This window comes from Orcinus orca, chromosome 17, assembly GCF_937001465.1.
Source record: "Orcinus orca chromosome 17, mOrcOrc1.1, whole genome shotgun sequence".
NCBI classification, from domain to species: domain Eukaryota; kingdom Metazoa; phylum Chordata; class Mammalia; order Artiodactyla; family Delphinidae; genus Orcinus; species Orcinus orca.
In genome coordinates, this window is record NC_064575.1 from 210,417 (window position 1) to 231,679 (window position 21,263).

The following is a 21,263-nucleotide window of genomic DNA, read 5'->3' on the forward strand; positions in this document are numbered from 1 at the left end:
CTCCTGTAGAGGCAGGAGGCAACTGGGATTCCTCCTGGGAACATAGATGCTGGTGGAAGCCCTTTTTGGGAGTGCATTCTCCCATGAGGACACTTGGTGCTGGCAGGGGCCATTTTGGAATCTTCCCTTTAGCTCATCAGTGCCAGAGGCTTACCTACCCATGAACCTGTCAGCACAAGCCCTGGGACCAAGCAGCAAGCTGCATGAGGACCCAGTCCTGTCCACCAGCAAGCCCAGGACTTGGCCTCACCCACTAGTGGGCTAGCAGCAGCCCCAGGGCTCCTGGGGCCTGCAGTCAGCCACCTGGGACCCAACCCCACCCACCAGGGAGCTGGCAGCAGCCCCAGGAACCCCCAGGCCATGCAGCCAGTCATTCCAGCACCCAGCCCCAGCTACCAGGATGCTGGCAGCCACTGCCAGTGCAGGACCTAGCAGCCAGCTGGGCCAGGGACCAGCTCCACCTACCAGTGTGCCCACAGTATTCACCTGCCATAACAGAAGGGCCCACACAGCTCACATAGGGGCCACCTCTAGAGCATATAGCTCTGGTGACCGGAGGAGGTGTGCTTCAGGGCCCCCCCACAGGACATGTTCAACCTAAGGCCACTCATCCAAGATTAGGAAGCCTAACCAGCCTTTCTACTTAATACAAAGAAATAAAGAGAATTAGGCAAAATGAGAAGACAAAGGAAAATGTTCCAAATGAAGGAACCTCGGAAGAACTTAATGAAGTGGAGATAAGCAATCTACCCACTTAAGAGTTCAAGGTAATGATTATAAAGATGCTTACAGAACTGAGGAGAAGAATGGATGGACACAGGGAGTTTAACAAAGAGTTAGAAAATTTAAGGGAGAACCAAGCAGAGTTGAAGAATGTAATAGCTGAAATAAAAAATAGGCTAGAAGGAATCAACAGATTATAGGATGCAGAGGAATGGATCAGTGAACTGGAAGACAGAGTAGTGGAAATCCCTCAAGCTGAACAGAAAAAACAAAATTTAAATGAGGATAGTTTAAGAGACCTCTGGAACAACATCACGTGTACTAACATTATACACATTTGCATTTTAGGGATTCTAGAAGAAGAGAGAGAACTTATTTGAAGAAGTAGTAGCTGAAAACCCTCCTAACCTGGGAAAGGAGAGAGACATCTAGGTCCTGGAAGCAGAGTCCCAAACAAGATGAAGCCAAAGAGGTCCACACTATAACCTGTAGCAATTAAAATGACAAAAAAATAGAGAATATTAAAATCAGCAAGTGAAAAGTAACTAGTATGTACAAAGGAACTCCCATAAGATTATAAGTTGAGTTTCAGCATAAATTTGCAGGCCAGCGGAGAATGGGACATACATTCAAAATGATCAAAGGAAGAAACCTGACAACCAAGAGTACTCTACCCGGCAAGGTTTTCATTGAGATTTGAAGGAAAGGCAAAGAGTTTTACAGACAAGCAAAAGCTAATAGAATTCAGCACCACGAAAACAGTTTTACAAGAAATATTAAAGGTACTTCTCTAAGCAAAAAAAGGCCACAACTAAAAATATGAAAATTATGAAAGGAAGAAATAAAAAAAGATATAAATTGGCCCACTTTGAATATATTTCCGAATTGTTTAGATTTAATTATTTTGCCTTGTTTGTGCAGTTTTGAAGTCTAAGTGTCTAGGTTCTCTTTTGTTTTCCTTCTTTTTATGTCTGTCTAGCAAAAAGAGGATGTTGTCCTGTTTGTCTCCACCTTGGGCCTCTTTGTGATAGTTTACTTTTAGATGCTGTCCTCATTTTTAGCTGAGATTTAATCTTCTGATTTGTTCTGGACAACTCAGCTTTCCATTGTACCTAATTTAATCAAGGAGACAAGAAAGGCCATTTAAACAATAGACAACGCCTAATTTTAATAGATATGGTCAGGCGGATTTGTAGCTAAAACTGGTAGAAAATTCGCAAGGTGTGTAATTCTCTTTATTTTGCTTTGTCTAGTTTAGAAGTTGTATATTTTTCTTTCTTTTTTACTTTGGTAAAATAGATCAAGACTTAATAGCTATTAAGAAAACAAACAAAAAAAATTTTTAGGGGCCTTTAAGAAAATAGCTGTAATTGTTTTATGTTTTCAAGCTGTTATAAATTTCTTGTTTTGCTTAGTTTCTTTTAGGATAGTTGTCATTAAATCAGTAAGTTGTGGATGATGAAGAAAGGAATTTATATAGATTTGGGGCACTTACAAGTATGGTTAAGAACTTCACACGATAGAAAAGCTTTTTTGTTTGACCTCATTCGAGGTCATGTATTACCTGAATGGTTAAGGTTCATGTTAATGCTGGTCCAGTGTCTCAGAAATTTGGATTAAATGTTTTTAATGTAGGACCCTTTCTATAAAAAAGCTCATTTCAAAACCTCTCAGTGATTTTTAGGGGCTTTAATTTTGTTAGGCATACTTTGAGATATTCATTGAGCAATACTGAATCCAGTTATTGGCTAAATTAAATGTTCGAAACTCTGATTGTAAGAACCAGTTGCAGGAAGTTATATGAGGATTCCACAGGAAAAAGATTATCTGTTGCTGGCTCTGAAGATGGGGGAGGCCATGTGGAAAGTCATGTAGGCTGGCAGTAGCCCCCAGCTGACTGCCAGCAAAAATTCAGGGACCTCAGTCCAAAAACTGCAAGGAACTGAATCTTCCACAACCATGCAAGCTGGGAAGAGGACCCTGAGCTCCATACGAGAAGCAGCCAGCCAGCATCTTGATTTACCCTTGGGGAACTCTGAGTAGAGAACTCAGCCTGCCATTCCTGGACTCTCTAAGTTGGTAGTGATTTGTTACGACGCAGTAGAAAACCCAGTGTAGGGGTATGTCAGCCAGTCTAGGGATGCCCAGTGCCAGTGAGCCAGCTTACCCTTGGATTTTCTCTTCATAACTTTTGGTATTATACTGAGGTCAGAGTGGGTATCAGCAAATACTAATTGAGTTTTAAAATTTATTTCTACTTCTAATTTAGGTGATTTGAGTTTTACTTTTATTATAGCATATTAAGGTACATTGAGTGATGAGGAAAGAGTTTTGGTATTCTCCTTGGTTTACTTTTTGTTTTATTATTTTTTAAATCCGTGGTTGTCTTTACCTAGAAAAGAAATTGAGAAAAACTATTTTTATTGAAGCTCAGTTGTTCTGGAATGGGATTGGCAGACTGTAGCTTGCAGGCGACGTCAAGCCCCTTGCCTGTCTTTGCAAATGAAGATTGATTGGAACGCAGCCGCCCTCACTGGCTTATGTGTTGTCTGTGGTGGTTCTCTAAGTCTTGAATATACATTATTAAAAGAAATATATCCAGGGGACTTCCTGGCGGTCCAGTAGTTAAGACTCCACCCTTCCAATGAAGAGGACGCATGTTTGATCCCTCGTCGGGGAACTAAGATCCCACATGCCACACAGTACAGCCAAAAAAAAAAACAAGAAAATCCAGCCACATCTGATTACCAGGATTGTGTAGACTAGTTTGTACCTCTTACTCTACTCAAATAATGGAAAGTGTATTAAAATTAATAAAATTCTATAAACTGTGTGTCTGGAGTCCCTAAGACCATCCCCAGATTTAGTGATTTGTTGGGAGGAATCATTGGGCTTGGAAGTTGTTATACTTGAGGCTAAGGTTTATTACAGCAAATGATCCCAAGCACAGTCCACAGGGGAAAGGTGTGTCAGGAGCATTTGGGGGAACCAGCTATGAGCTTCCAAGAGTGCTCACCCAGAGGCTGCACAGGACACGCTTAGTCCTCAAGCAGTGACTGTAGCAGCGCGTGCAGAGTGTAGTAAGCTCACTGGTTCCTGGTGGGGTTTGGTCATGCTGGTAACCATGCTTGGTGACTGACTGTAGTGACCAAACCCAGTCGCTCAGAAGGAAAGCAGTGCTCACCATAAATTACATGGTTTGCAGAGACTGTCTATACACAGAATAGTACAGTGTGGCCAAGGTACTGAGTGTGCAGAATACTTCTACCAATTTGAATATTCCAAGAGATCAGTTCTCAGGTGCCAGTGAAGGGCCAGTGAGGAAAGCAGCCCTTCTGAGTGCACGTGGTTGGTTCAGCTCGACCGCTGACTTAATACTCCTGCACACTCCATAGTAAGTGTTCAGAAACATCCACAAAACTTTTGCTGGTTGTCAGTGTTCTGCTATACAGTGTTTTATATATATAGTTTCATGTATATATAAAATATTCTGCTAGTTCAACTATATTTCAGATATGTTCTTTTAGTGAATTGATTATTTTGTCAGCATTATCTTTATTTTTCAAGTAAGAAAACCTACATGACTTCATGAATCAAGCCCAGCATAACTTTATAGTATCATGGGTCTTTAAAACTTCACCAAGATAAACATTGTTTTGTTTGAATTTACAGTTTAAACCAAGTATCTTCTTAAGAGTGGACTACTTTGTTGTTTCTAGCTTTTAGAGACTGAAACAACCTGGTACTTCTTTTTCATAGTTCATGTTCTTGCATGAATGTTAAAGAGTAATCATTTTCAGAGCTGACTTATCTCCATAATATTGTTTTAGCTCATTGTGGTCAATAAAATTCCCAACAGTATGTTAAACATTATCTTTTAGTTATTGAAATAATGATGAAATGAGCATTATAAAACATTACACCTTTTAAAATCCTTGATATTAATATAAAGTGCTTGCTGTATCACCTTTATTGACCCTCATGTTATGGGAAAATACACAGGGCAAATTTCTTCTTTAGAGAGAATTCATTTTGCCTTTCTTCACTTAGTAGCTGTTGAAATTAAATATGTGGACATATATATGTATGTGTATCTGTGTGTGTGTATATATGTTTTCCTCTATTCTTTTGGCTGGTATTATTTTCTAGACAGAGCCTGGTGTACTGTGTTTAGAATCCTGTGTGGATAGTGGGGATTCCTGAGATTATTCACTTAACTTGTTGTGTGACTCTGGACGACTACATATAAATCATTTTATCTTCCTCTGTTTCAGTTTACCTAGTTTGCCCTCTTTCATCATGTTATATAAGATGTGGTCAGATGCTACCTGCCTGAAGTCTGATTGGGACCTTTTCAGCTAACCTCTGAAATAATTACTTTTAATTAATTAATTAATTAATTAATTTTTGGCTGCATTGGGTCTTCATTGCTGCGCGCAGGCTTTCTCTAGTTGTGGCGAGTTGGGGCTACTCTTTGTTGCGGTGCGCGGGCCTCTCATTGTGGTGGCTTCTCTTGTTGTGGAGCACGGGCTCTAGGCTCATGGGCTTCAGTAGTTGCAGCATGTGGGCTCAGTAGTTGTGGCTTGCAGGCTCTAGAGTGCAGGCTCAGTAGTTGTGGTGCATGGGCCTAGTTGCTCTGCAGCATGTGGGATCTTCCTGGACCAGGGCTCGAACCTGTGTCCCCTGCATTGGTAGGCGGATTCTTAACCACTGTGCCACCGGGGAAGTCCCTAAAATAATTGCTTTTAGATTTTCTTTACAGTGAGTGTTTTTGGCTTCACTGAATTGTGAACAAGTAGCTAGGTACAAATGTCTAAAGAGCAGAATCTATATTTTATTAATCTTTATAGTCCTCCTGTTGTCCAACACTGAGCCTTGCTGTTTCCTGGTTTAAACCCAAAGCAAACAAGGAGTGTGTGACTTTGATAGTCAATCAGAAATGCAGCTAGGAGCAGACTTGGGCATCACAGGTTTGAGACCAGCCAGCAGCCTTGTAAGTGGTGGGAAAGGAAGCCCATCTGGCACATGCAGAACTGCATACGTCCAAGTCCAAAATAATGGTTATCCACGAGAATAATTGTGAGTTGTCAAGAAAATATTAAATTCTCTTCAGCATATGATATTTTAGAAGATAGAAGAAATTATGGAAAACTACAGCCTCCTCCTAGAGATCACAGTATGGAAGGATGTATTAAAGGCCCCTGAGAAATCTCAGCACTTAATTTTATTCAACCATGTTTATTCAAATGGATTTGACTATGGAGCTCCCTTTTCTCTGAATGCCTGTTAACACCTCCTGGAACCCATGTTTGGAAGGTACACCTTAGGCCCTGTGAGGCTGTGTAGTTGCTTTTCAGTGTTCTTGCTTTTGTTTATTCCCTTGTTCCTTAGGGCACTTACCTGGCTTATTTCCTTTGAAGCCTTCTACCTTCTCTAGGATCCTCCCTCCATTTCTTACAACCCATCTCCCTCCCCACCCCCCATTCTGCATTGTGTAGGATTTTATTTTGTTTTAGTTTAGTTTAGTTTTTTTAAATTGAAGTGTGGTTGCTGTACAATATTATATAAGTTACAGGTATACGATGTAGTGATTCACAGTTTTTAAACGGTATACTCCATTTATAGTTATCATAACATATTGGCTATATTCCCCGTGCTGTACAGTATATCCTTATAGCTTATTTTAAACCTAATAGTCTGTGTAGGATTTTAATTCTTTGCCTTGAATAAAAGCAAAGCCTGACTCATAACCAGCAACAACCTGTGTCTTGCCTCTGGTTCTGTTTGCACAAATGAACAGATTAATCTTTTTGAGTATGCTGTCCTTTTTGCTTCCCTGTTAATTTTGAAGCCCCAGTTTTGAGTGTAGGTTTGAGTTGGATGCCCCTTAGCCTCCAGCTGACCAGGGATATGTGTGCCACCCCTGCCTGGGTCTGCCAGAAGGCCGTGTTGCAGAAAGACGTGGGCTGTGTCTTTCTCTGAACATATTTGAAACAGAGAGAATGGTCAGACAGGTTGTGTCACAGACTGCATCCATATTCCAGTCATATACTGTCTTCCTTGGAGGAAGGGTGCTTTTCTTTCTTCTCCTGTACTCACCCGCTGGGCCATGTGGTCCTGGTTCTGGGCGGATCTTTGCTGCGGGGCCCTCCTGGACCTGGGCCTGCAGGCAGGCGCTTCTCCACGCTCAGCTGCTACTCAGTGAACTTTGACTGACCCAGCAGGTTCCTTCTTGAGTGCTGCAGTTTCTCTTTCTTGCTCTTTGTCTTAGGATGAGCCTTTGCCCTGCTGTTTCTCATTTCCTCCTTGGGCTCCTCAGAGCAGGCACTTTGGACGTTAAGATGAGGTGGAATGGTGCTTTTGTGAACCCGTAAGATGAGGTGGAATGGTGCTTCTGTGAACCCATGTCGGTGTTCTGTCGTTCTCATTGGGCTGGAATTGGAGGTTGGAAACATTTGGTTTGGGGAAGGCAAGCCAAGTGGTTTACAGAGGTGTAACCATGGGTGTAGCTTGTTAAACCTGTTTACCTCAGAAAATATTTTTTTTCTTGAATGTGTGAGAAAATCTGTAGCTTTTGTTTCCCTCTTACTAGCTGGCAGTGCTTTTCATGGATAAAGTTTCAGTCACAAAAAGCTCACCGAGTAAACAGTGAAAGTGTATCCCCTATCAGTACTTTAAGACTCTGTTGTCTAGAATTTTGTTGCTTTTATTGATTTTTAATCCCAGAAGAAAATAAAATACTGTTAGGAGCTGGGATTCTGATACACTCCTTCCATTCTTGGTGGTTTTGCTGCCCTTTTTCACACAACCAGTGTAGTTCTTGATAAATAGCCGGTGAACAGCCCACTGTTAATTACGGAGTGTGTGTGTGTGAGTGTGTGTGTGTGCGTGTTACGATTCTGCGGGAATTTAAAGACCACACAGATAAGGATTCTGGTGTCCCAGCCCCGCCCCCAGTACATCCACTGCACCCAGAATGATTTCTGATATTGACACGCAGCAGCATTCAACTACTTTGTTAAACGAATGAATTCCATTTTATAATTATGAGTGGAAATGAGAGCGTTTGCTAACTAAATTTGTTGGCTTATCAGCTACCAGTACTCTTCATTCCCCTTAATTTTTAAGAGCACTCTTGGTTTTGGCGCTGTTACTTGTCACGGCTGCCATGGCGTACCTTCTTCAGCATATTTGCTGTTGCCCCCACCTTTTTTTTTTTTTTTTTTTTTTGCGGTAGGCGGGCCTCTCACTGTTGTGGCCTCTCCCGTTGCGGAGCACAGGCTCCGGATGCGCAGGCTCAGCGGCCATGGCTCACGGGCCCAGCCACTCCGCGGCATGTGGGATCTTCCCAGACCGGGGCACGAACCCGTGTCCCCTGCATCGGCAGGTGAACTCTCAACCACTGCGCCACCAGGGCAGCCCCTGCCCCCACCGTTTAACCTTCTTAAAAACCTGGTGGTTGTTAGATTTAAAAGCTTCTCAGCAGGCAGGACCTTATACTTCTCTTGTTCTTTCCTTAAAATTCCCCTGGCTGTTCTCATTTGTACTGAGTTGAAGAAAGGGAGGCCGAACCAGGATAAACATGGTGAACTGGTCATAGCCTGGCCCTCGCTGATCCTCCCAGGGCAGGTCTGGGCTGGCCAGTAATTGGGTGGGAAGCCTCGGAGAGCAGAGGCAGTGCTGTCGGGTGTGGTTCTGCCACTTTGCAGGGCTAGCAGGCGCACAAGGTGCTTCCCTGGCCCCACTGGGGATGCCTTCTTGCCTGGGCTGAGACCAGGGCTCGAGGCTTGTGTTTTTGTTTGAGCTGTTTTCTGTCCTGTAATTGATTATCTCAAGGAATGATTTTAGTTTAGTTACCATCTTCCTTTTGTTTTACTAGCTGGGTGAGTATTTAGCTACAGAGGCGTCATCTCAAAATGAAGAGGTTATCATTTATTATTGATATTCCACTGTTGCTCTTGGTGTGACCTTTCTATAAAGTTTAGAATTAAAAGCTTTAATTTCTGAAAGTTAGAGTGGTGTTTCATCTGGCTGATTGGTTTCATTTGCTTTACCCCAGAGGGTCCGCTTAATCTTGCAGTTAACTTCTTAACTTTGTTAGTGGATGCAATTTTTATCCAGGAGGACCCTACACATGTAGACGTTTATACATGGATTTAGATAAAGATTTGATGTATAGGAATTAGGACGCTTCAATTCAGGGGTAGCTCTTTACTTACAAAACCCTTTCCTGACCATTTCATGAAGAAAATTTGTAGATGGGATTATAGGTAGTAACTTCAGCTTAAAGAGTATCAGATGAATTGTATAGAATATGATGCTAATTAATTTTTTAAATTAAAAATTTATGATACTTATTTAAAATCTATTTTTTAAAGAAAAAGACAGTGATATTGTTGAATATCCACCTATTTAGAAAATTGTAGAATTTTTTTATTCCTGGTTTTCCAGCTGATTACAGCTCACATTTTATCCTTGTGAGCTGTGTGCTTCCCATTTTATCCTTGCTCTCCGCATCGCTCAGATGTTGTATGCACTGCCAGATAACTGGCAGATTTTTAGGGAGAGACAGTGGGGTCTTTTTATCATCTTGGCTGCACGGTATTATAGATTATTAAAATAAAGAATCCCTAAAAGTAATGGAAGTCGTGGAGCCATTGTGATTCCTACCATACAGTCTGTGGGAGGTTGTCTACGATGAGGTGGAAGTCATAAATGCACCTTAACTGGGTTCAAGGAGCCCAGAAATTAGAGTGCTGGCGGCCAGCTTGTCCTCACGCGTGTCCTCCATGAGGGCATCTTACAGGTCAATACCTTGGATTGTTTCTTCTCCAGTGGCCTCTTTGCCAAGCAGCTGAATTTCCAGCCTCCTGCTAGGTGGCTCTCTGTGTCTGTGCTAGTCCTGTGATCGTTTAAAACTCCGTGTATTCCAAAGAATTACCTTCTTTCTGCTGTTCTTTGCTCTTGAATGTGTCCTCTATTTCAATTGGTAGCACCACTACCTTGACTGTCATGAAATTTGGCCTTTCCTAGTGCGTTACTTTAACCAACTGATTCTTAATCTGAAGTATTTTCAGTAGTGCTGTTTGGTTACCAAACAGTTTTAGAATAATAATTATTAAAGTAGTAGGCTGGGAATGAATTAACACTTGCCAGTGTGCTGAATTACTTTCAGCACATTAAAACGCTATAGTAACTTAATTTGCTAGAGCACTTCATCAGTGGGGCTGGGAATGGAAACAGGTCTGAAGGCATGGACTTCATCATTGACTCAGAGCAGTCACTGGTACCACGAAGCCACATTGGAAGGATGTGAGTGAATTTGCCCCAGTTCATCATTATTCCAAGAAATAAATTTAGAACCTATTTCCCATTGATGATGAGTCATCTGATTTATCTTTTTGTAAGAGAACGTGTGTGCTCTGTCTACACACACACCCAATCTGTAGGGTTATGTTGCTATTGTCTCTTGCCTCCCAACATGAACTCTAAACTTCCATTTGTCTAGACTTGTCTGTGTATCTTGAACATCTATGGTACTTTGCTGCCTTATGTGCTTTCTTTTCTCTTTTCTCATCTTTATCTGTTAAGAATTTTTAAGAAATATCTCTTTATTTGATTTCAGGGTCTTTATGGAACTCTGTCTCGTTAAACTTTCTCTCTTGCATAACACCTTACATGTAGTGTGTAGTTAATACATATTTGTTTAATGGAACATTTTCTGTACTTGGAGATATTTAGCAGATAGTTAATTTTCTTAGATGCAAGTAACAGAAAACAAACGAAGCTAGTTTAAGAGGAAAAGTAAATTTTTTGAAATTATGCTAGTATATCCTGTGGAATCTAAGGTAAAGCTGAAGGGTCTGAGCCGCAGGGAGATCGGGGAACCTCACTAGCAGGAACTCACGGATCTTTCCTTTAGAGATTTGTCAGTAGTGTGTCTCAGCTTCTACCTGTCAGACTCTGTATTTCTCAATTCAAGATCTGCAGAATCTGCTTGCCTCAGATCTGGTCAGTTGCCTACCTAAGGCCAGTCATAGTAGACACATGACTGTTCAGACATGGGAGGCCATCCCTGTGGCTGCTTGGAGGTGGATGGCTGTCCCCCGGTAGAAAGGCAGTTGTTCTCTGAAAGGAGGGGTCAGAAATAAATTGTAACGGATGTCTCCTACAATGGTATTTCTGACTTGTGGAAACTGAGCCAGTATGGGTTTGGTAGATTGCAGGTGACTTCAGCTGTGGTCAGGTTAGGGTGTTGTCCTTGCCTTTGCTGACTGATTTCATAGGAACTACTCGCTCATGTCTTAATCTTGTCACTTGTGATACTTAATCACTAATTCAGGAGACTCCTAGTTCTGAAGTTCATTGGGTCAGAGGAGAGAAAAAGTCATAATACTAATAATTTTGTTATGTTTTAAACATTAGCAAGTTATGATCATAGCTACATAGTCACTCTTTGGTTCTGTGAATTTGACCACTGCAGTATTTTTTCTACTGCAAAGGATCCTAATTTTCTCTTCTGTATTATTTCTGTAAATGGGCTGTAAACCTGAAGGAAGTAATTGTGTATGAAAATTTTCAGAGGGCACCAGTTGGTTATCTTTCCAAAGAAAGCAGGAGAAAATCAGCCTCTCCGTCTGTCTCTCTGTGTCTTTCTCTCTCTCTCTCTCTCTCTCTCGTATTTTGCTATGGCAGCCTGAGCAGACCAATACAGAGGGTGGTGCTGAGAAGTGTGGTGCTGCTGTAACAAATATCTTAAAATGGCGAAGTGGCTTTGGAACTGGCTGTGGGTAGAGGCTGGGAGAGTTTTGAGGTGCACAGAAGGAAAAACCGGGATTGCTGTGAAGGGACTGCTAAAGATGATTCTGGTGACAACTGAGAAAGGAGAAATGATTATAGTTTTGATACATTTGGTTAAATAATATATTAATTTCATCTGTTTCTTTTTATTTTCTTAATATGGCTACTAGAAATTTTAAAACTACATAACTTTCTTTCATTGGGCAACACTGAAATAGAGCTAACATGTATGAACATGGATAAATATAAAAAAAAGATAATATTGATAGAAAAGTAGGTCATTCAGAGCTGTGTTCACAGGATACTGTTTAAAAATTTTATATGAAGTTTTGGGCTTCCCTGGTGGCGCGGTGGTTGAGAGTCCGCCTGCCGATGCAGGGGACGCGGGTTCGTGCCCCGGTCCGGGAAGATCCCACATGCTGCGGAGCGGCTGGGCCCATGAGCCATGGCCGCTGAGCCTGCGCGTCTGGAGCCTGTGCTCCGCAACGGGAGAGGCCACAACGGTGAGAGGCCCGTGTACCACAAAAAAAAAAAAAAAAAAAAAATTATATAAAGTTTAAAAGCTTGCAAAATAATACTATACAGTATTTATGTGTGTGTGTGGTAGAAAAAGGATAAAAACAGGATGTTAATGAAATGCCAAATTCAGGAGAGAGTTACCTCTAGGAAGGAGGAAAACTAGAACAGGAAGAGAGACATAGGAAATTACAACCGCATCATTAAAAAAACTGAAGAAAAATTTGTATTGTGTTAATATTTGGTGAAGGGTGATTGGGTAATGAAAACATGTATTTTTTATTATACTTTTCCATGTACTTAAATTATTTCATAATAAATAGTAAGTATCTCTAATTCTTGAAATATTTCTAGTAGAATTTTTCCATTTAACTAAGCGATGGGAGAGCCAGTGAAGTAACTTGTGCAACTGCAAAACAATAAAATAGCTGCACTGTGATTGAGAACCAAGTCTTTCTTTGTCCAAAACTCATAGCCCTCCTTTCTCATTAATCAGATTCTACAGTATAAAGATAAAATGTAAACTGAAGCTTCTGAACCTGCAGGCTCCTCTGACCTGTCTTTGATTCTTCCCTTCTCCTCTCATCCCAGGTACATGCACCTCCGCATCCCTGCACACAGACACACCATGCACGAGCATTCATGCACACATGTGCACATGTGCACACCATCTTTGTGAAAGAATGTGAGTTCCTTACTGTCAGGCTGGGGCTAAGACAGCTAGTGTCTGGTGAGCTGTAGTTCCTCTCTGTGTCCATGTGAGGAAAGTTCCTCCACGTTCATCAGGATTTCAGGCTTGGGGGAGCAGTTCTAAAATAAAATATGCTGAAGTGTTGCCTCTTGCTCTCTTTTGCTAAAGATATTTGTTATGGCCTTTTGCTTCCTGTTAGAAATTAGAAATGCCTATGTGAAGAATACATGGTTTCCTTTGCTGGCTAAGGCATTAGTTGTCTTTTTGATTGGCTGCTGAAGACATTATTTGTTGTCTTCCTCATTGTCCTTTACATAGAGATCCTCTTAGGAATCAAGAAAAAAAACTTTCCAGAAAATAAATACAAAATTTAAAAATACAAAATTTGAAACATTTACCAGATGCTTAATGTGTTAGATGTGATTATTTCTCCAAATTGAAGATGAGGAAACAGGCATGGGAAAGTTAAATAAATTGCTTAAGATAACCTGCTGTTGAGGGCAGGGCTGAGCTTGAGATGATGTTGGGGTCATGTCTGTGCAATCTCTTTTTTCTCAAATCCAATCCACTTTTCTGTCTCTTCCCACCTGAATACAGGTTTAATGTTGGTGATATTCGTAAGGTTCCAACCTGAACCTTGTCTTCTTACTTTTACATAATTTCCACGGACAGTCTTTTCTAACTCTCATACCTTCATGCACTGTTTCTGTTCTTATGATTCCTGAACTTGTATTTCCGTGTCATATCCCTTTCTTAGAGCTCCAGACCCATAGAGCCGCTGCCTCTTGGTCAGTTTTACCTCAACTATTTCATAGGCATTGCAATATTAACATATCAAAGCCATATTTAGTATTAGCAACTATCCTTCTGCAGATATATTGGACATATAATATTTCCTGAATTCCCGTTCTTGATAAATGTACCTCTCTTGTTGCTCAAACCAGGTGCTTGGGGTCTCCTTTGACTCTGCTTTCACTTTCATTTCTAACATCTGGGAGTCCTTAAGTATTGTTATATCTCCTTCCTTATGTTCTTCCTAGTCCACTTCTCTCTACTCCCACTTCCCTCACATCTTCTTTATCTCTTGCTTTAATTATGGAAGAGCCTTCTAGCTAGCTGCTTTCCCTACTTGCCCATAGTAGAGTCAGTTCTTCAGATTGTTGTTTGGATGATCATTCCATATCAACATGTGACTTGGTTAGCCCCTGTTAAAACTGCCCGTGGCTCCCCCAGTGCCTCAGAATGAAGCTGCATGCCCTGCTCTGGTCTGCAAGGTGTTCAACAGCCCTCTCTCTTCTGCTGCTTGTAGATGTTCCTGCATGTGCTCTGTTCTCTCTGGCCTCATATTTGTGGTCTTCCTGTTCCTAGCCCCGAATGTACTTCCTTCTCTCTCTGCCTAATAACCTACACTTAGCATTCAGCTTTAGGTGGCAGATCCTGATTCAGGTGGTAGTTCTTTCCTTCTTCCCTTCTCCCTGTGCCCCACCTGGCTTTGTTTTCCTCTTGTTCCCGTAGAGCCTGAACAACACTTCAATTGCAGTACTTCCACCACATTGTTTTATGACTATTTCATTTTGACCTCCCCATCCCCACAAAGCCCTGTGTCCCCTTTGCTTCTGCATGTGAGTCCCCAGAACAGGCCACGTGTAGCTGGTTATTTGTTGACATTTTTCTAGGACAGTGGTTCTCAACTGGGGATGATTTTGCCCCCCAGAGGACATTTGGCAATGCCTGGAGACATTTTTGATAGTCATGATTGGTGGGGCAGTGCTAATACATCTAGTGGGTAGTGGCCAGGGATGCTGCTAAACACCCTACAATGCACAGGACAGGACCCCACGTTATCCGGTGTGAAACGGCAACAGTGCTGAGGTTGAGAAGCCCTGCTCTAGCAGGAAGCGCAAAACTTGAGAGTACTAAAATAAAAGACATTCCATAACAAAAAGATGAAATTAAATTTGGAGTTCTCAAGTAATATATAAAACTTTTCAGTGTTGAGGAACTTAATTTTCAATGTAAACGACCCTGGTTCTTTTTGTGGCCTATTGTTAATATTTATTCGGAAGCTGTGTTTGGGGGGAAACGTGACCCTTGAGCTTATTAATGGGTTAGCAGTATTTAGTAATTAAACACTTTAGTAATGCAGTAATGTAGGCATGCATCTGAGATTGTGAAAAGGATAGTGGAACTAAGCTCTTCTTTTGAGAATTTTTTTCATTTACTTTTTCGTATTCTAAATGCGCCTGGTAACAGGTGACTACCCAAGCTGGTTTTTGGAGGAGATGTGGGGATGGGTGGTGTCCTTTTTAAGCTCTTAAAAAGGTTTTAACTATAAAATCCTCAAAAAAAGGCCCAATGTGGTAAACCTTTTGCCTTGTGTGTAGATTAGGAAATGATGAAAACCATAGTGCTAACCAACCTCCACACACGCACACACCCACACCCATGCACACACCCACACCCATGCACACACATATCCCCACAAATGATAACCCTCACCCACTTGTATCCTCTTCACTTGTTCTAGCCAAGTGCCTGCTATAATGCCAGTGACACAGTCCATGCTGACCATCAGTAGAAAGGGCGCCTCATGAGGGTCCCCATAGCTACACCATGAATTGACCGGGTAGAGAATCCATTCAACTAACTGTACAATTTACATTTAGTAAATTTAAAATTTAGTGTAGGTATTAAATTAGGAGGGGCTACTGATATACTGGAAAATTAGAATGTTGAAGGGTAAATTGTTGCTGACATTAGAACAATACGGGACTGACTTGCAAAACCAAATAATGGGAAAATAAAATACCTGCCACACTTGAAAGTTTTAGCATGTGTCTGGGCAAAGACAGCAAACATTACAGAAGAATGTTTTCATTCTTTCCTCCAGGATTGGCTGTTGATATGACTTCTGTTTTATAATCTGGTTTTCAAAAAAAATTCTTATTTGGTAGTTCAGAAATTTGAGTAAAAGAAAGAATAGGAAATGTTAGGAAGAAGACTCAGTGATTCATTCTTTAAGTAGTTCCTGTTGATATTAGCAATTTCAAATTAGCCTCTTGAAAATATAATATTGTATTGGAATTGTGTGGGAAAAGTCCATTTTTCATCTTTATCGTTGGAGACTTCTTTGTTAAATTAAGTGGTTTTCACCTGAAGAGGCAATTTTCTTTATAGTTGGCTTTTAACAAATAGTGAATATTATTTACCCCACATTAAAATCAAAACAATACTTTTTTTCCAATAGGTGTTAGATTACAATGGCTAATGGCTATTCAGGTTGGTGTTAGGAGTTCAGTTTTTGAGACTGACATATGTGCGGCACATTTCTTTTAGTTTGTTGAAGGAAGATTGAGATATTTGTACTGAATTTGGTGGATTCTGTGAGATAGTGCCTGGCTTACAACTGATTTAATCTCTTGTCTTTGGGTATATGGCTTACTTAGTTTGGATTTTGTGTCAAAATAGAAGTTTAAGCTACAGATACTATATCTGCAAAGTTATTTCAATGAATATAGTCATAAGGGAATAGAATAATAGGCATGTATAAATGTGAATTTTAATAAAGAGGTCTCCAAATTTAATTGCATTTCTCTTAATTTTTTTTTTTTCAGACAAATCCTACAGAAATTTTAGAGTATTCATCAGATAGTGAAAAAGATGATGAGTCGGAGAATGTCTTGTTCATTGATTCAGAATCCTCTCACAAATACCACATGGATTTCGGATCAGATGGAAGACAGGTTATGGAGAGACCGATAAACCCTAGGGTAAAATCTACAGAGGCCATTTTGCATACACCTCAGAAAGAGACAAAGCTTCCCAAGACTCCAGAAAATTCAGCAAAGAAGAAGAAGCTTTTAAGGTTATATTACACCTTTTTAAATACTTTTTTTTAAAAAAGTTTTTCTCTTTCTTAAAAAGCCCAAATACCTACAATGTTAATTTAAAAATACTTATTTACTTGGGAAGGAAGATTGACAGAATAGAATTATAATTCTGATAAGCAGTTATGAGTCCTAATTTCTGGAGATTGTTTATGGAATTGTTCATCCAAGTTGAGCATTCACTGTTTCAGTCATAACCAGCTTATGTGACTGCTTTCCTTAATGGAGATTGGTTGTTTGGGTTTATCAGATTTTATTGAGCACCCGTGTTCCAAGTGCTATCTTAGACAATTAAGACAAGTAAATGACTGTTCCTGTTTTTGAGTAAATTATGTCTAAAAGAGGGAAATAGAAATATAGACTATTGAGATCACTTTTGTGATTGTGGTTGGCCAGGGAAACACTTAGAAATGCAAAAGACTTACGGGCAAAGATTCATGGGCAAGAAACTGGCTGGTGTGTGTGTGAAGAACCATAGGGGCCAGGTCATGGAGGGCCCAGCAAGACGTGTGAAGGGGCCTGGGGTGTGCCATGTAGGGGGACGTGTCCCAACCCTGCGTTGTACATCATCTCTTTGTGTTTTAAATTAGAACAAAACAGTGAAAACAAAACCCCAGTGAAAGTGAGAAGGAGAACTTGTGGGAAACAGTGCCACAAAAGCAGACTCAGTGGACAGTTTCAAGGAAAAAGGAGTGTAGTAGAAAGTGTAAACATGGCAATGAAGAACACGGTTTTAGATCTGTCTAGGGTATGTCTGCGTCAAGGAGGGCAAGTACGATGCACACCAAGGAGAGCCCAATGACAGTGTCGGACAGTGTTGGTGGACTGGTCAGGGAGGAGGCGAGGGGCTCGAGTTGTGGAGATGGTGCTGTGACCCCTCTGCTAGAAGCTGGGATTCAAGGCAGGAGAGGGGTGGGGAGCTTAGGTTGCAAGTTTGATCAGGCTTGATTGGGATCCATTGTCTAAAGAGATCTCAGAGAAAAGGTGAGATGGATTTAGAGAATAATAGGGAAGACCCAGTGGAGGCAGAGAGGTTAGGAATAATTACTCTCAGTGTCCAGGAAAGGAAGTGGGAGAGGGAGGCCTGTCTTGAATAAAGGAGTGGAGAGGAGAGTAAAAGGATGTGACCAAGTCTAGTGGGATGGACATAGCATGGTGAGTCAATTGATGCCTGTTCACTGTTTTGTTTTTTTTTTTTAACATAAAACAAGACAGAAGGCCTTATGCCCGAAGTGAAGAAGTTACAGCCTCAAATGAATATGGTGATGGTTTGTAATAGCCTCTGGAGAAAACAGGAAAGGAAGCAAATAAAAGGGATTCGAATGTCTTTGTTGAAGTTGATCCTTTGCAATTAGAGAAGGTCATGTTCCCAACCCTGTTGGGGGCCTGCTGTGTGCCAAGCACTGTTTCATGTCCTGGAGGCACAGCAGTGAACAAAGGCAGTGAAAGCTCTACCTGTCCTGAGGGGAAGGCTGATGAGGAGCCAAGAAGTAAAGTAGACATCATGTCAAAAGGAAATAAACTGTATGGAGAAAAAGCAGAAAAAGAGGGACAGATGGCCAGGAGGAAGGGGAGGACGTTTCTATTTTAAACAGGGGATCAGGGAAGCCTCTGAGAATGTGACTTATTGAGCAGCTGGAGGAACAGAGCTGACATTTCCTGAGTTGAGGTAGGAGGCGGGTGAGGGGATCATATGGTTTGGTTTGGTTTTCCTTGGTGGGAATATCATGAGGCTTTTTTTAGGGAGATGAGGTTATTCGTCTTTTGCTTTCTCTGTACATTGACTGTACAAGTTCTTTTCACAGTTACTTGGGGTTTGAGTTTTTCATACTTCCAAACAAAAATTGGAGTTTCCCCACCATCTTTGCTGTTTGGCCTCAAATGCTTTTATACTTGTATGTATACATTTTGGGGGAGTGTATAAAAGTTTATATTTGTGTGGTCAATTCTGTAGGTCGGTCTTATTGTGTCAAGTTGCCTCCCAATTACTTTTTAAACATAGGAAGTTCTGTATCCTTAGTAATAGTAATCTCCTTTTATACATATTGTGTTATCTTCTTTCAGTTTTATTGAGATTTAATTGACATAGAGCACTGCGTAAGTTCAAGTTCAAGCATAATGACTTGTATACATTGTGAACAGTCATTTACTTGTCTTACTTAATTGTGCGGAAGCTTTTTAGTTTGATGTTGTTCCACTTGTTTATTTTTTATTATTATTTTTTTGCGGTACGCAGGCCTCTCACTGTTGTGGCCTCTCCCGTTGCGGACCACAGGCTCTGGACGCGCAGGCCCAGCGGCCATGGCTCACGGGCCCAGCCGCTCTGCGGCATGTGGGATCTTCCCGGACCGGGGCATGAACCCGTGTCCCCTGAATCGGCAGGCGGACTCTCAACCGCTGCGCCCCCTGCTTGTTTATTTTTGATTTTGTTGTTTGTGCTTTAGGTGTCATATCCAAAAAATCATTGCCAAGACCTATGTCATGGAGCTGTTTTCCTTGATTTTCTTCTAGGAGTTTTATGATTTCAGGTCTTACATTTAAGTCTTTAATCCATTTTGAGTTAATTTTTGTGAATGGTGTAAGATAGGGTCTAGTTTCATTCTTTTGTATGTGAATATCCAGTTCTCCCAGCACCATTTATTGAAGAGACTGTCTTTTCTCAATTGGGTGTTCTTGGCTCCCTTGTCAGATATTAATCGACTGAGTATGCATCGATTTATTTCTGGGCTCTCTTTTCTGTTCCATTGGTCTATGTGTCTGTTTTTATGCTGGTACCATACTTTTTTGATTACTGTAGCTTTATCTTATAGCTTATCTTGAAATTAGGAAGTGTGATGCTTCCCACTTTGTTCTTAATCAGGATTTCTTTGGCTGTTTGGGGTCTTTTGTGGTTCCATACAAATTTTTGGATTTTCTTTCTACTTCTATTAAAAATTCCACTGGACTCTTCCTAGGAATTGCATTGAATCTATAGACGGCTTTGTATATTATGGACATTTTAACAGTATTAATTCTTCCAGTCCATGAACATGGGATACCTTTCCACTTATTTGTTTTGTCTTCTGTTTCTTTTATCATGACTTTATATATTGAAAATCCTAAAGATTCCACCAAAAAACTGTTAGATCTAATCAACAAATTCAGTAAAGTTGCAGGATACAAAATTAACATACACAAATCAGTAGTGTATCTATAGAGACACTAATAATCCCATTTACAATAGCATCAAAAACCATAAAATACTTAGGAATAAAGTCAGCCGAGGAGGTGAAGAAGCTCTACAGTGAAAACTACAAGACATTGATGAAAGAAATCATGAGGTTTTCGACTATGTTCAGTTAGCCATTATATATCTGAGTAGGAGTACGAGTCTGGACTTCACATGACAAGGTTGGTGCTGGATGTGAATTTGTAATCTTTAGTGTCCAGATGGTTTTTAGGGCATGAGCTGGGTCATTTCCTAGATCAAATGCACACTGAAAGGAGAATCTGTCACAGAATCTGTGTCTTAGGCACTCTGCAGTGGTTGAGTCACAGAGGAAGAGGCTACTGAGGGAGGAATTAAATCTAAGAGAGCATGATGTCCTGGAAAGCAGCCAGCTATGACAGATGCTGCTGGGTTTGCGCTGTGGAGGACAGGGAATATAGAGCCTTCTCAGTGGAATGGTCAGGCAAAGTCAAATTGCTGTGGATTTAGAGAGAATGGAAGGAGAGAAACTGAAGACAGCATGCATAGAAAATTCATTGTGTGTTTTGCTTTAAGGGATGTAGAGAACTGTTTGCTAATTCAAAGGAATTTGGAGATTGAGACTTCTTTTTTATGAGTGGGAATGAGAGCAGATTTTTTATATATTGATGGGAAAGGTCCTCAGCAGGGGAAAGAGACGATAACTGTTGGAGTTGTGTCTGACTTGGTGGAAGGGGTTTACAGATGGAGGGGTGTCCTGGGTTAGGAGCACAGTTAGTCCATCCACGGACAGGTGAGAGGGCAGAGTCTCTTCAGGTGCAGGTAGATATATGTGGCAGTGGGAACTCATGCAAGTTCTTGCTGATCGCGTCTACTTTCTCGGTGAAATGGGAAGTGTCTTCATCAGCTGAGAGTAAGGAAAAGGAGATGATATTGGAGGAATGAGGAGAGAGAGTAGATGACATGGTCATGTAGTGGGGGAGTGAATGAACTAGGGAATTGCAGTAGGATTGTTTGGCAGGAGTGGTCATCATGAATTGAGTTTGAGACTGACTAGTCAGCATGGATTGAACCGTGGGGCTGCAGATGTGGAACAGAGTGTGGGATTGTCCACTGAGTATGATGAACCCCGTCAATAAAAGTCCTGAGAGTGATTGTGATATTGGACCATGAAATCTCGACTGGGTAAGGTCAGAATGAGAACATGCAGGGTGTAGAGCACAAAGAGATGGGGTTGTACCACCTGATTGTGAACTGGGGAGAGGTTGGTCAAACACTTCTGAAGTCATGACACTAGAGGTCATGAGCTGAACAGGTAAGAATGACTGGTGCTCAGAAGTGAATTAATGGAGGGAGGCGGTTTGTAACCTTGAGGTTTAGAGGATGACCATGGGCGATGAGTGGCTGAGGTGAGGTGGAGGACACGCAGTCTTGGAGGAGAGGACTTCAAGGAATGAGG

General features: G+C 41.1%; 1 protein-coding gene across 15 annotated transcripts in view; it reads left to right on the forward strand.

Moving 5' to 3' along the window:
- Positions 1–21,263, forward strand: part of SPIDR (scaffold protein involved in DNA repair) — a 353,215-nt gene that overhangs the window by 105,907 nt on the left and 226,045 nt on the right. For 14 of the 15 annotated variants that reach the window (XR_007472561.1, XR_007472562.1, XM_033437698.2 and 11 more), the window contains one exon: positions 16,345–16,595. Coding sequence is in view for 13 of the 15 variants with exons in the window: in XM_033437698.2 (XP_033293589.2) it covers positions 16,345–16,595 (251 nt within the window). In the remaining 2 variants the exon portion in view is untranslated. Of the gene's footprint in view, positions 1–7,046; positions 7,168–16,344; positions 16,596–21,263 lie in introns of those variants that run through there. The other variant, XM_049700388.1, reaches the window with a different exon arrangement.